The sequence below is a fragment of the Ambystoma mexicanum genome, chromosome 1p (assembly GCF_040938575.1).
Source record: "Ambystoma mexicanum isolate Mex_15411 chromosome 1p, UKY_AmexF1_1, whole genome shotgun sequence".
Classification (NCBI taxonomy): domain Eukaryota; kingdom Metazoa; phylum Chordata; class Amphibia; order Caudata; family Ambystomatidae; genus Ambystoma; species Ambystoma mexicanum.
In genome coordinates, this window is record NC_090921.1 from 354,149,534 (window position 1) to 354,164,096 (window position 14,563).

General features: G+C 42.3%; 1 protein-coding gene across 1 annotated transcript in view; it reads left to right on the top strand.

Annotated features, from left to right (window-relative positions):
• LOC138570121 (sodium/iodide cotransporter-like) overlaps positions 1-14,563 on the top strand; it is a 636,461-nt gene that overhangs the window by 112,067 nt on the left and 509,831 nt on the right. Inside the window, exon 4 of the mRNA XM_069648754.1 lies at positions 13,192-13,259. Coding sequence (XP_069504855.1) covers positions 13,192-13,259 — 68 coding nt within the window. The remainder of the gene's footprint in view (positions 1-13,191; positions 13,260-14,563) is intronic.

Here is a 14,563-nt window from a genome sequence, read left to right on the forward strand (position 1 = left end):
CATCAGATGGAACCAAGGAATATGTAACTTTGTTGTTACACAAATCTCCTCAGAGATTGAGAGGATTAGAAGTGCAGGGGGAAATTACGATTATACATTGTGTATGCATTATCCAGATATAGTTGCAACAGCTCTTGAACGATTCCGCAATACACAAAGCAATGTGCAACATCCACATCCATATGATCATACATGCAAACTATTAAAAAGGGAGAAGAACAGGGCATTGAGATATTTAAAGAGAGGCAACTTGGGCAGCGAAGTTAGTAAGACAAGGAGGAATGGTATATTATTAGCCTATAAACATAACTTGAGATCTGCTCGTATTTCAAATTATAACAATGCAAATTGTACATTAATTCGTGCCATCTTAGCTCATGACACACGAGTAATCTGGCGCACTCTGAAAGCTGATAATAGACGCGTGGCAACGTTTTCGTTAAATTGTATTCCTGAGCACATTTGGCAAACTTTCATAAAGGCAAAATACCAACTACCTTGCAAATTTCACTTTGTCCCTGATGTTTCTCTCGAATATTCCAATATCCCAAGGCTGAACTGGGATTGCAACGATATTATATGGGCAATCTCCAGATTGACCTATTCAAAAGCCGCAGGACCTGATGGCCTTCCCCCCTGTCTTTATAAGGCAGATCCCGTGTTGTGGGCTGACATCATAAACCTTAAGTTTGACTCTATTATTAAATCTGGGGAAGTTCCACCCTCTTGGCTAACTGCCAATATAGTACCTATTTTTAAAAAGGGTGATCCATCTCTCCCAGAAAATTATCGTCCGATATCGTTAATTGATTCTGAGGCTAAGATCTTTTCTATCCTTCTCTTAAATGAATTGGAGAAAGTAATCACGGCGAATGATATGTATTCGAAATATCAAACTGGATTCAGGAAGTCTATGAGTACAACCCTAAATGCTTTTATCATGTCGCATGTTATTGCTGGAGTAAAAGAAAGGAACTCTAATCCTGTATATATAGCAATGATTGACATGAGTTCTGCTTTTGACACGGTGGTCCGCAACTTATTGTGGAAGAAAATGTTGAAGTTAGGGATTCCAGCTGTGTTGATGTATTGGATTATTAAGTTGCACACAAACACTTCGTATAGAATAAGAATTTCCCCAGAAGGTGGGACCACAGCCCCTATACGTACAACAATAGGTGTGAAACAGGGCTGTAACCTCGCGGCTACCTTATTTAATCTATACCTATCCGATCTCGGTGAAAATTGGGAAAAGGGCGATTTGTTTTCTGTTAAAGTGGGGAGTATTCATTTGAAATGGATTGCATTTGCTGATGATATTATTTTGTTTGACCCTACTCCAGTAGGGCTCCAAACCAAACTCTCATTATTTGAGAATTTTGCAAAAGCACATAATTTGACACCTAACCCAGTAAAAACTGCCATTATGACCTTTGGAGTGAAATCAAAAAACGCGAATTTTAGATGGCAAATATTGAATACACAAATTTGCCGTGTGAACAATGCTATCTATCTAGGGTATTATATATCAGCCCTTAACTCTATTAACGCATGGTCAAATATTATTAGGAATAAAACTCGACCACTGTTGTCCCAAATGAAAAGGATTTATAGCCAATACTGCAAATTCTCTTTAATCCCGCTAATAGACTTTATGACATTAAAAGTCGAAAGTGTCATATTGTACACATTAGATATTTGTCTGTGTGACATGACTAGCGTGCTTGATAGTATACAGGGTTCTCTTTTAAAATCTGCAATGTTTCTCCCGATGTCAACTCCTAATGCCATTATTCGACACGAACTAGGTCTGGTTTCATTATCAACTCGTTGGAAATGGAGACAATTATCCAATTACGTTAAAATTCATTATCCTCCTATTAACTCACTGTATATCGATTTAAATAAAATGTTGGGCATGCAAACTCCAAAATCCTTTTTTAATTATCAATTGAAAATGCAACAAATTTTAGATAATATAAACACAACCGTTGAGGACATGCAATATCGTCCCGGTTTTGTTAAGAAAAAACTTTTTGAAATGGATTGGTGTATTACTATTGACTTAATTAAAAACTATGTGTTGTATAAGGAATACAGTATGCATGTAAAACAGCGCATTCCACGTTATGACCATGTTTTGTTATTCCCTTGCGAAAATATCCGAAAGGTATATATTCGCTTTAGATTGAATCTATACCATACACGGGAACGGACTAAAAACTGGGAAATGAATAAATTAAATGATCGCGTGGGATGTCGATTTGTTGAATGTAATGAATCGTACGAAACGTTGAAACATCTTATACTGTACTGCCCGCATTTTAAGAATACAAGGACACTCGAATTGAGGAAATTTGCGGAAATTGAATTTGAGGACTGTCTTGAAGTTTTGTGGACCAGAATGATGCAGGGATGTCACAAACCCTTAATATATGAATTGGCAAGTTTTTGTAAACACATTGAGAATGAATTAGAGCTATTTTTGTAATTGTAAAATGATCATTTGTAATATTTTTAAATTTTGTAAAGGTTCTGCATGAATTGTTGTGTATTATGAACCAAATGCAAATAAAAAAAAAAAAAAAAAAAGGTATGGTTATGATAGTGCAGTAGTTGGTGGCAACGTTAGCATCTAGTGTGGGCTTCTTAAGTAGGAGGTGTACCCAGTCTTCTTTTAGGTTCTCAGGCACCTTGATGGTTCAGAAGGAATTGTTGATCAGCGATGTGATGAAAAGGACAAGTTCTTTGGCAGAGTCTTTTACGAAAGAGGCAGGACATATGTCTCCTTGGCATCTGGATGGTTTCAAGCCTTTAATAATTGTGGTAGTTCCAGTGGTCGTCACCAGGGCAAATTCAAACCATGGAGAGATGGTGGGTGGTAAGGGCTGCTGGTCTAGGGGCTGCTCAGCTGATGGGGGTTTCCTTTATTTTGCTGAGAGTTTTGTTTGGAGTAGGGAGATTTTGTTGAGGAGTGCGTTTGATATAGTTATCTGGTGAGCGAGCTGGTGTATTGAGTTCATGTAAGATATCGAAAAGCTCTCTTTTAGCTCAATTAGCCTTTTCAATTCACACATTGTATGTTGAATAATGGCCTACTTGAGTTTTTAGATAGGGCAGTGAATTGCTGTTTGTTCATGTCAGAATGTATTTTATTCCATGCGGTCTCCACTGCACTTTTTGTGGAGTTTAAGGCTTTAAGAATGGGGTTGTGCCAAGAATTCATGTATGCCATTGGTTTGGGTTTACGGATGCTCAAGGGTGTTATCTTATTTATGGCTTCTAGGAGAGTTTGGTTATAGAGCTCAATCATGGAGGTGGGGGTCAGTGTTTGCATGTGAGTAGGCTTTTAGAGGCAGTAGGTTGGCTGGAGTGTTGTTATATTTCTTGAGAGGGGAGCTGGTGCTGGTTGGCTAGTGCATGTGCATGGGGATCGGAGGGGTCATTAAAACCTAGGTTGACATCTCCCAAAACAATGATTTTGGAGGAAGGTTTGGTGTTGGTTGAGAGGAGATGTGCAGTGTCTTCCTCAAAGGAAGGTAGAGGGCTTGGGGGTCTGTAAATTCAGTGGATCGTAAGGGTGGCTGTAGCGAATAAAGATATTTTGATCGAGAGCAGCTTGCCTGAGCGTATGGTTTGTTTGGGGATTTCTCTTATGGGAAGAGGTTTTTGACAATAAAGGCTACTCCGCCTCCTTTGGCTACCATTCAGTCTTTCCTAAGGATAGTGTATCCATCTGGAATGGCCAGGGAAAGGGTCGGCCCAGCAGCTGGTTGAAGTCATGTTTCCGTGACTGCTAGGAAATCAAGATTGTTGGAGGTAATGAGTTCAGATATATTGAGGGAATGGGCAGAGAGGGATCTGGCTTTTATGTGCGCACCATTGATGTGTGTTGTGGCCTCCACTATTGTGTTGGAAATGGGGGTATGCTTATTAGATATGTTTTCTGGGAAAGCAGAGATAGATGGTGTGGGTATAGCGGCGGCTATGGCACGTGCTGTCGGAGCTGTTTGGGTTGGGTAAGGATGTTGTGGAGCTCTCGTAGTGAAGGTGGCCATGGCTCTAGATCTAAGGCGTGCATTGCTCTGTGTGATCGGAGGGGTGGTCTTTTTTAGGTGCTTCCAGCATATAGCTAGGCAGCATGCTAGTTTCCTTTTCTGATTGTTAGCGGCACAAGGTTTAATAGGGCTTAAGGCAGGCTTATGTGCAGTGATCTGTGAGTTAGAGGTGTTGTGGAATGGCCATGCCTTGGCCAGGAAGAGTGATGGTGTGATGTCGTGCGAGTCGGGCAGTGTGTGTGACATTTTTGGGGTGATTGTACGTTTATATTTAGTAGAGGCCGACGGTAAATGGCAGGAAGGACGGACTGTTTGCTCCTGGCCACCTGTAGTTTGTCGGGCCTGACAGCGGTAAAAGCGGTAAAAGCAAGCCGTATGTAAAGGCCTTTGGTGGGGGCCAACATTGCCTGCTGACTCTCAGGAGAATGTGAGTACAGAGGATGTTTTGGCTTACCAGGCCTGGTAGTGTTGGTCTCGATGAATGTGGGCTTAGTGTGCTGATGCCCAATGAGCACAGATGAATTAAGGCTTTAGGGTGATGCCTGTGGTATCTGGAATGTCTAGGTTCACGTATTAGATGCAGTTAATGGCTTGGTTGAGCATAGAAGCAGGATTGGAATGAGCTAGATTTGTTTTGCATAAGAAGCCGTAGAGAGAAGCTACTGTCGAAAAGGCTCAAGATTTGTAGTGGTATAGTGCCCAAACGGTACATAAACGAGAATGGCAGTATGGATGTGAGGTCACCTAGATTCGAGTTCTGCTGAGAGGCACTAGAAACACATAAAATGAAAATGGGAGCATGTATGTGAGGTCACCTAGATTCAAATTCTGCTGTGATGCACTGTAAATACACAATAGCGAGTAGGCTGCACAGATATGGTATGTACTCTGAGAAACGATAGGCTGCTAGGTAGGCCTGATTGGGTCAAGAGAAACAGGGTGATTGGTCAATCGTAGTACAAAGGAATAGTAGAAAGGTTGTGCGACGTGGAGCATGCCATAGGTTAAGTGTCTTCTTCCCCTGTTATACCCTATCAGTAGGGACAAATTATCTCTATCTGTGCAATAGCCACTGATAATGCATAATATATATATATATATATATATATATATATATATATATATATATATATATATATATATATATATATATATATATATATATTTCATATATTTCATATTGTGCAAACCTTGGCCGAGGACATGCTGCATACTCACACTCATACTTACAACAATAACAGATAAAAACAATATAAAACAAATAAAACACACTATAAACAGATACTAAATACAGTAGTTAGATCTGTGAAAAACTAAAAGTTGTCAATTGCTTCCAGAATGAAAGAGGAATAGGAGCAAGACACACGAAATCTGGGAGGAAATTCCAGATTTGAGGGACAATGCAGGAGAAAGCTTGGTTGTCAGAGATTTCTAGACCCACGGAATTTCCAATCTGGAAACAAATTTACTGCATGTTACACATGACCAACCAGAAAGAATCAATTTAGAAAAATGTTAGGACAAGCAATTGAGTTGAATAGCTCCAGTGGTGACACAACGCATCTTAAAATGTATTTGAAGATCAAGGGGGAGCTAGTGAAGGTAGAATAAAATTGGAGAGATATTGTCAAATTTACAGGTGTGAACAACTAGGCGAGCCGCAGTATGAAAAGCTGAATTTAGTGATCTTAAAATGCATTTTGGGACACTACAAAGTAAGGCATTACTGGTAAGGCATTACTTCTGTCAATGTAAGATAGAGCCAAAGCTTGTACAAGAGAATGAAATAAATCAGGGGGAATAAATGGTTTGATTTTATGCAAAGGAGAAATTTGGTACATTTCCAATTGTGTTTTTTAACATGAGATCATGAGGACAATTTGCTGTCTAGCCAGAGGCTGAGTGACCAAGCAGACGAGACACAAAGGGGGACACACCATCTCTATTTAGAATGTTTAGCCAATACTGACACTGGTTGGTAGATGTACCAGGAGAACCAAGAAGAAATTCAGTCTTGGACGAATAGATCTTCAAATCATGTGTTGTGATAGGATCAAAAGGAGTGTTTTCTTGTCCACCGAGTCAAAGACCACAGACAGTTCATGAAGAGTCAACAAACAGCGACCACCTCCATCTGTGGTGTACACAATGCAATCAAGAATCTGCAGGATGCCGGTTTTAGTGCAGTGCTAGTCTCTTAAGCCAGACTGACATGAGCGGAAAAACTGATGTTGCTAAAAGGATACTATTTTTTCTAAGACCTTGCCAAAAAAAGGTAAAGTAGTAATAGGTTGAAAATTGACCAAGGTAGACATAACTAGACAAGATTTCTTTAGAAGTGGAGTGATCAGTCCTAACTTCAGATTTTCAGGAAAAGTGCCCTGGCTAAAAGAAGAATTTAGAATTCAGAAATTGAAGATGATGTCTTAGGGTCTCAAGAGAAAGAGATCTTAGCAAACTAGAGGGGATACTGTCAAGAGCATAAGAAGTGGCTACCAAAGATGACAGCATTTGGGGAAAGTCATTTTCAAAAACTGGAAAATACCAATCACAAATACGAATACTAAAGGTACAGAAAAAAGTACTGAAATGATCAGATTCGTATTGACAATACCTTAGACAAGCTTGACTTAGTCAATACATATGTATTGATTGGCAGCATTTGTCAAGTGAAGGCATTGTAGATACAGCAATACAGGAAAATACATAGTTCTATACCTTTGAGGAATATTTTAGAACAGCCAACATCTATTTTGACACAATGTTAAACCACCTCAAAAAGAGTCTTACACTAAATAGTAGCAGCATAATTCTAAGAGGCATAGAGATGCAATTGAGACTTTGTTATCAAATATTTTCAGTCACAACTGGGCAAGCCTGAGCAATGATTAAGGCTGAGGAGAAGGACCTTGCGCCAAACCTTTTTAAGTTGGCAAAATGTAATTATTTTCTGAAATAAAGCCTGGGAATACAAACGCACTGAAGAAGTCTTATAGATGTTATGCAAGGTGACTGCAGCAATATGACAAATAAAAGTAATTGTGACATCTTGATGGAAATTAGAAATAACATTAACATCAGTCTCATGAGAAATATTATGAGTGGTAGAAATATAATGCAACTGTGGCATCGATAATTGTGATCAAGAATGCTTCTCCCTTTTTTAAAGTGTAGGCTGACCCTATTTTAAGATAATATATACAGGAATTGTTGAATGATGAGATCAGTCAACTGGAGTGGAGGAATCAATAGTAACAAATGAATCAAAAGTGATAATACAATCTAAGATGTCACCCTTAACGTGAGTAGGAAAAGCAATATGCTGAACTGAAAACAAACTGGACAATAAAGTATTACATCTAGTTATGAAACCTGAAAAAATCAGTGTTATGGGTAAATTTAAATATCCAAGAATTAGATAAAATCGTGGATAATAAATCTAAAAGCTGTTGTAAAAAATGGGTACAACCTTTTGGATGGTGGAACAAAAGATGAATAGCACAAGAAGAAAAAGAAACAATGTAGCCTGCATTCATTTCCTGTAATACAGTGATATTTTATCACTTCATGCCTGATCTCCAATCATTCTATATACATTATTTGCCTTGTATTTGTAGTGACAAAATGCATCTCCTCCTATCTTATGTACACTGACAATGCTTCACTTCCCATAGGATTTGAACTGGTAGTATGTCACTTCCAGTATGTCATTACGTAACATCCTGGCTAACCTACAATAAAATTGCTTTACTCCCTATTTTATCTGAAAACCTATTTGCACGGTAAACAAGCAGTAAATGTTTCTGCCATAATCCAGCCATAGCTTGGTCTATATTCATTCATTCATTCATTTTGTCATTTCTTATAGCACCTTTAACCATAATTATGGTCCCAACCTGCTTTTGGTTGAATGCCCTCGGAGGGACCAGAGTACAAAAATGTGGGAGAGTTTGGGTGGTGCTATTATGCATGTGTGCATTTCAGCCATTAAGGTTATGCGAGAGTGGCCAAGATCACGGTAGCCGCGCTTCTCTAAATAGAGTGTATGCGCGCAGCAGCAGAATACCATGGACTAAAGGGCAGGATTGTGTTTAAGGAGATGGAGTTATGTGGGAAGCTACAGTTCGAATTTGTGTCATTGTGGGAAGCTACAGTTCGAATTTGTGTCATTAAAAGTATCTTCATTCTTATGGCAGCGGTATGTGGAATACTGTTTGTGTTGTATGTGCGTGCAGCCTATGTGGAGTGAGACTGGGCCTTCCGCTAATTTGTTCAGGTGCAGTGTGTAAGAGGAGAAATGGGTTAGCTGTACAAAGAAACGTCTCTTTCCTTGGTTCCATCTATGTACTGGGAGCAGTGCTACGTTTCACAGGCGATCTAAATGCTCGATGAGTGCATAAATGAGCGATTACAGTCCCTAGTTTCTTCTAGTGTGAAAGCAAAGACCCCATTTCATGATTCCATGTGGCAGCCTGGCCCACCTACCTGTGCTTTAGAGTTACTTTTAGTGCCAACCACCAGTGAGGCGTCTGAGGTGCCTGGTTGTCCTTCTATGGGATGATCAGTAGGTTTTTTTCCAAAGGTGCATTTAAGTGTGATGTATTGCCCCCCTTCAAGCCCATATGAGTGCAATACCTGGCCCACTGTCAGGATTCATTCTGTGCGAGTTGCTGGAATGGCCCCCTGAGTCCTCCATGTGTGCTTGTCATCCCACATGAAGGATGGATGGCAGAGCAAATCAGTTAAAAGGAAAGAAAAGGCTAGTAGCTGACCGATGGGCAGGTGGGGGAAGTGTAAGGAGGGGTTATAAGGGGGACTGCAGGGTGAAACGTGTGTGAGAGAGATGGGGAGGGGAGGCAGGGAGGCAGAGGGGATCAGGAAGTTGGGGGAAAATCTAGGTTTTGAGGGCTTTCCTGAAGGCCAGGTGGTCCCCTATGAGGCAGAGTGTGAGGGGGAGGGACTTCCAGAAAGTGGGTGCGAGGACAGAGAAACAGGCACCTCCTGATCTGGAGAACCTGAAAGGAGGCACTACCAGGAGGTGTGCAGAGCCTGATATGAGGCTTCTGGTGGGGTGATAGTGAGTAAGATTTCTTTTGGAGGAATTCCATGCCTTTCTTGTGGTTAATGCACATGGCTTTGAAGGAGGCCTGTCAGCTGATGTACAGCCATTTGAGTGTCCTGAGTGTGGGGAGATGTGTTCTCTGGGGGAGAGTGTCAAGGAGTCTTGCTGCAGAGTTTTGAATCAGATGGAGCATTCTCAGTTGGTATGTAGGCGCCCCTAGGTAGAGGGAGTTAGAGTAGTCTAGGCACGAGAGGATGATGGCCATGATTTTGGAAACTATGGGGTTAGGATAGATAAGGAACGATCTGTTTAAGGATGCAGAGGTGGAATGTGCACCATCTGGAGACTGCAATGATGTGACGGGAGAGGGTCAGATCTGAGCTAAAGGTGCATCCTAGGTTTTTGACACAGGGGAATGCAGTGGGCACCAACCCGTGCAAGACCAGATGTTACAGGACTATCTTCAGCGCAGAGCAGTTTGCCAGACTTGAGCAGGAGTACTGCGAGCAGCGCTACCTGTACCGGACCACACGGTTCCAATTGGCCGCATCTCTGAGTCTGTCTGAGACCACAGTCAAGGTAAGCCCACCATTTTATCGACAAAAGGCTAGCATGAGGTGTGGACATCACAAATCCAGTCATGGGTGGTTGGCTCTTCTAGGTGCCATGAGCTACAAACACAGGGATGAGTGCGTAGAAGGGATGAGTGCGTAGAAGGGATTAGTGCATATATGGCGGATGAGTGGATAGAGCGGATGATTGTATAAGACCTGATGACTGTATAGGGCGGATGAATTGATTGAGTGGATAGAGTGGATGATCAAATAAGGGTACACTGAGGATGGGTGCACATAACGGATGAAGGCATAGGCATAGAGATGAATATATGTCCTTAAAGCGGATGAGTGCGTAGAGGGGATGAGTGCCTAGAGGGGATGAGTGCGTAGAGGGGATGAGTGCCTAGAGGGGATGAGTGCCTAGAGGGGATGAGTGCATAAAACAGGTGAATGTATAGTACATGTGAAGGGCAGACAAGAGTACATGCGTGGCGGCTGACTGGAGCGTGCAGAGCGCGAGGGACGAGCTGGAATGCATGAGTGTGTGGAACAGACCACAGTGTATCGAGCAGACTGGGATGCATGAGTGGATAGGAGCGCATGGAACGGACTGAAGCGCATAGAACTGCGTGATGTATATAGTATGATTGAATACAGAGAACGCTTGAAAGACCATGCAACACACCATATCACATCACCACGCTTACTCTCTCCTTTACATCACCACTCAACTAGAACACAGAGATACTATGACACCATTCGGTATAACTGTTCTCATACCAATATCCGCCGCTCACTCCACATCATTCTAAGTAAACACTGCTGGTTAGACAGCCCCAGCAAGGCGTTCTCCTCAGGCCTAACGCAGCCACATCCGATCTGGATATATCCTGCCAGAACGAACACATACTCCTGATCTCTCAACCACCACACCTACTGCTAGGAAGCAGCTATTACACTGATACCGCACGAGCTGCACACATACCTGGTGCCCACACACACCTTTTTGACTCTCCCTACTCTCTCTACTGATCTGAACTTCGGTTCCCAAGGGCGTTCAACCTACCAGCGCCTTCAGACCATACCAATGGTATATAAGGCGCTATATAAATGCAAAATAACAATAGCAATAACTAATGAGTGTGGCCAAGAGAGAGGTTGGGGAAGAAGAGCTATTTTGCCGCAGATTAGGATTTCTTTTTTTCCGGGGTTGACGAGCGGGTGATTGATCGTCATCCAGCGGTCACTGTGTAAGAGGCAGGATGCATGTTCTGAGTGGGGAAAGAAGGGGGAGTTGGGATTCTTGAGGATGATCTGGGTGTCATCAGCATAGTTGTAACAGGTGAGATTGTGGGAATGGAAAAGCTTGGGGAGGGGTGAAAGGTAAAGGATGATGATGAGGAGGAGGGGCTGCCTGGGGGGCTGAGCAGGCGGAAAAGGAGAAAGGAAGGAGGGAGACGATTTGGGAGCAGTCAGATAGGAAAGAGCAGATCCATCTCCTGAGGGTGGAGTCCCTTATGAGCTGATAGAATTTCCAAGTGATCAAACCACAGAAACTGGGCACAGTTTAAGACATAATTTAAATCTTTAACAAGCAGAGGTCTCTGTGACAGGGTAGGTGCTACCATTAGGCCATAATAGGCATCCTCATAATCTGGTCCTATTGCCAGAGGGGGGGTGTCGAAATGGCACTCCATGTCTTCACTATGTATATCCAATAACAACTTTTCAATAGGAATGGGTTTAAATGTAATTCAAGAGTAGCTGGACAGTGGGTTTTCAAAACGTTTGGAGCTGAAACTTGAAATGAATCTCATTTGCACCGCTTGCCTAGATAAGGGTACTTGTTTTTGCTCCAACACGGCTCATACTTGTGTCACATAGTAGTTTTGTTCATGTAATGCTTCTTTAAACTCAACATTGATTTTGTTATGCTTGTATGTGTTATATTTGTTTGTATGTGGGGAGCAGGTGCAAGTGGATCTAGGTCACCTGGCCTAAGCCCCGCCCACCTGGTGCCTTCCTGCCTGCCACTCTTTTTCACCACTTAGCAAGCCCCGCCCACCTGGTGCCTTCCTGCTTGCCGCTCTTTTTCACCACTTAGCAAGCCACGCCCACCTGGTGCCTTCCTGCTTGCCGCTCTGTTTCCCTACTTAAGGAGCCCTCCAGCTTCTTTTCCTTTGCAGATGGGGAGCAGGTGCAAGTGGATCTAGGTCACCTGGCCTAAGCCCCGCCCACCTGGTGCCTTCCTGCCTTCTTCTCTTTTTCACCACTTAGCAAGCCCCGCCCACCTGGTGCCTTCCTTCACCATCACCGTCTTGTGGCCAATGCTGGATTTGACTTTTATGGACTTCATTCATTCACGGTGCGTCACTCTTTCTCAACTCTCATGCTGGACTTCCTTTGCATCGTGTACTCATGATGGCCCTGAATCATGCTGTTCCCATCTTCATCTTGTATCCTGGCTTGCAACATTATGTGTTACTACTGACTTCTGCAATTGTATTCGCTCTACACTCTTGCTTCTCCACTCTTTTTGACTGCTTACTCTCTGTTCTCTCCTCCTTTCCCTTCTCCCTTTTCCTATCTCCTCCCCTTACTTTCTTCTATGCACTTACTCTATCAGAATTGTCCCTGGACCTAATATGATAGCAGCCTCGTCTGTTTCCTCCACCCTCCCATTACTGTTTTTTTTCTCCCCACCACACCTCCAGCACTATCTGAAATGTCGTCAGGCCTAGTATGATAGTCGCTTGTTTTGTTCCTTCCCTCCCTTTCTGCACCCCTCTCCCTCACCTTTTGTTTTTCTCCGGCTCTACCAGAAATGTTGTCAGGCCTAGTACGGTAGTCGCCTGTCTGTTTCCATTTCCTTCCCACTCTCCCCCTTCCTTCCTTATCTATGTCTTAGCTCTTGCACTATATGAAATGTCGTCAGGCCGAGTACGATAGTTAATTTCACATCCTTACGGTTCATGGCCTGTAAGAATGTGGTTGTATTTTCCTTTGTTCCCTCCCTTGCCTTGAAGCGCTTTGAAACACATTGTGTATAGGCTATATAAACAAACTATCATATCATATCATATGTGTTATAATTCAGAGAGTAGGACGTTTTCAGGTCGAATCAATTTGAATTTCATTAATGCTAATAATTGCCTATAGCTTGGAATGATTTAAACTATTTTTATCCACAAATAAGGTGACTCAGGTATTTAAAGCCCTGACTGGAAGCCTCTCCGGGGACAGCTCTTTAGGGATTTACCTAATTTAAACTGGTAGAAACCATTATTTCAATGATTCGATGAAAAATTTTAAGGCTCGCCCATTCATAGCTTCAAAGACCGTTTCATATCGTTTCACCTGTTTCGAAAAGCACATATCACCATAGCGTCAATTTAATAGTGCTAGCCGGAATGGTGTTAGTGATTAAATCTTGCATGGGGTTTCATAATATAATATATATAATATAATATATTAAAAAACCTAGTGAACCTGCTCCCTTCGTTTCTTTTTTCAGTCACAGGTCTCGACATCTGGGCATCAGTCTTTTCCACCGGGGTCATCTGCACTTTCTACACTGCAGTGGTGAGTGATATATTTTTGATCTGCCTTTATGTCTATGTAGTCAGTCTGCTGATGTAGGGTCTACCTGCATGCACAGGCTCCCACGCGCATTGATGTAGATACACATTCCACATCCAGTGGCATACTTAGCGCTTCAATCATTGCACGCATGTCCCAACAAGTCTTTCAAACCACTGCCATGTCAATATATCATCATGAAGCAGGACAGCCATGTTATGCATCTCAGGATAAGGACTCTGCCATTGTATTTTTAAGTAAAATGCCTTTTTATTATGTTCTAAATAGGTTGTATGGCAGTAGAAAGTAAAGAACACGCAAAAAAAGCAATTGCTCAGGCCTCTTGAAAATGCATAATGTGCACAATGCGCTGTTTTCACTAAGTGTTATACTCCCTACAAGTGTCCAAGTGTGCTACGCATGGCAATACCAAAAGCGACTCAGAGCTCTGCTCCAGATGATGTGAACTCTATGACAGACCTATTAAGAGCTCCAGCCCTGATGGAAACCAGAATCACTCTGCTTCTTATAATAATGAAATTGAATAAGTAAAATAATCCAAACCCACTTACTATATTCTGGACCAAAAAACAACAGTTACACTCAGTGACTGAGAAGCACACTTACTCCAGGTTCAGCTTCTGAAGATACTGTTTGTGCCCACCCTGACTCACACGTGTAAAAACTGAATAAAACAAACACTCCCTGGGCAGGGAATAAGGCACAAAAGCGCAGGCTGTGAGAGTTTTAAGGAAGGTTTATCTAGATCTCTGAGAGCGCTCTGACCACATCAAGGTTACAACACATTTATATAGTACATCTACATTTTTAACATATGATGCTACGTTGGAGCAGGATTGGTCAGCCGTGGTGGTGACTTAGGTGTGGGCATCATCTCTTCCTCCGGGTTGGTTGCTTGGTTGGCGGGAGGATTGACGTCAGACATTTGTGCTCCGGATGGGTGAAGGTCAGGTCGCTGTGAAACACGGTGGTCACTATCTAAGCTAAGAAAATACATTCTGAGTAATGCATACACTAAATAACAGTTGATCAAAAGACTCTCAGTAGTGTATCTGTCACGACTCGCTCCCTTCGCTCCCGTTCCCGCCACTTGGGGGCATGTTTTGGGGTTTATTCCCTACTGGACATTTCCTCTGAACCTAATGCTACAGTTCTGTGATGAATTGGGAGCGCTAAAACCTTATTTTCCAAGTTACTTCCCTTCCGGATCCATTCCAGGTTTTTGGCAGCCAGCATGCTACTTTAATCAAATGACTATGCTTCCCAGAATGCCTGGCTCACTGCTT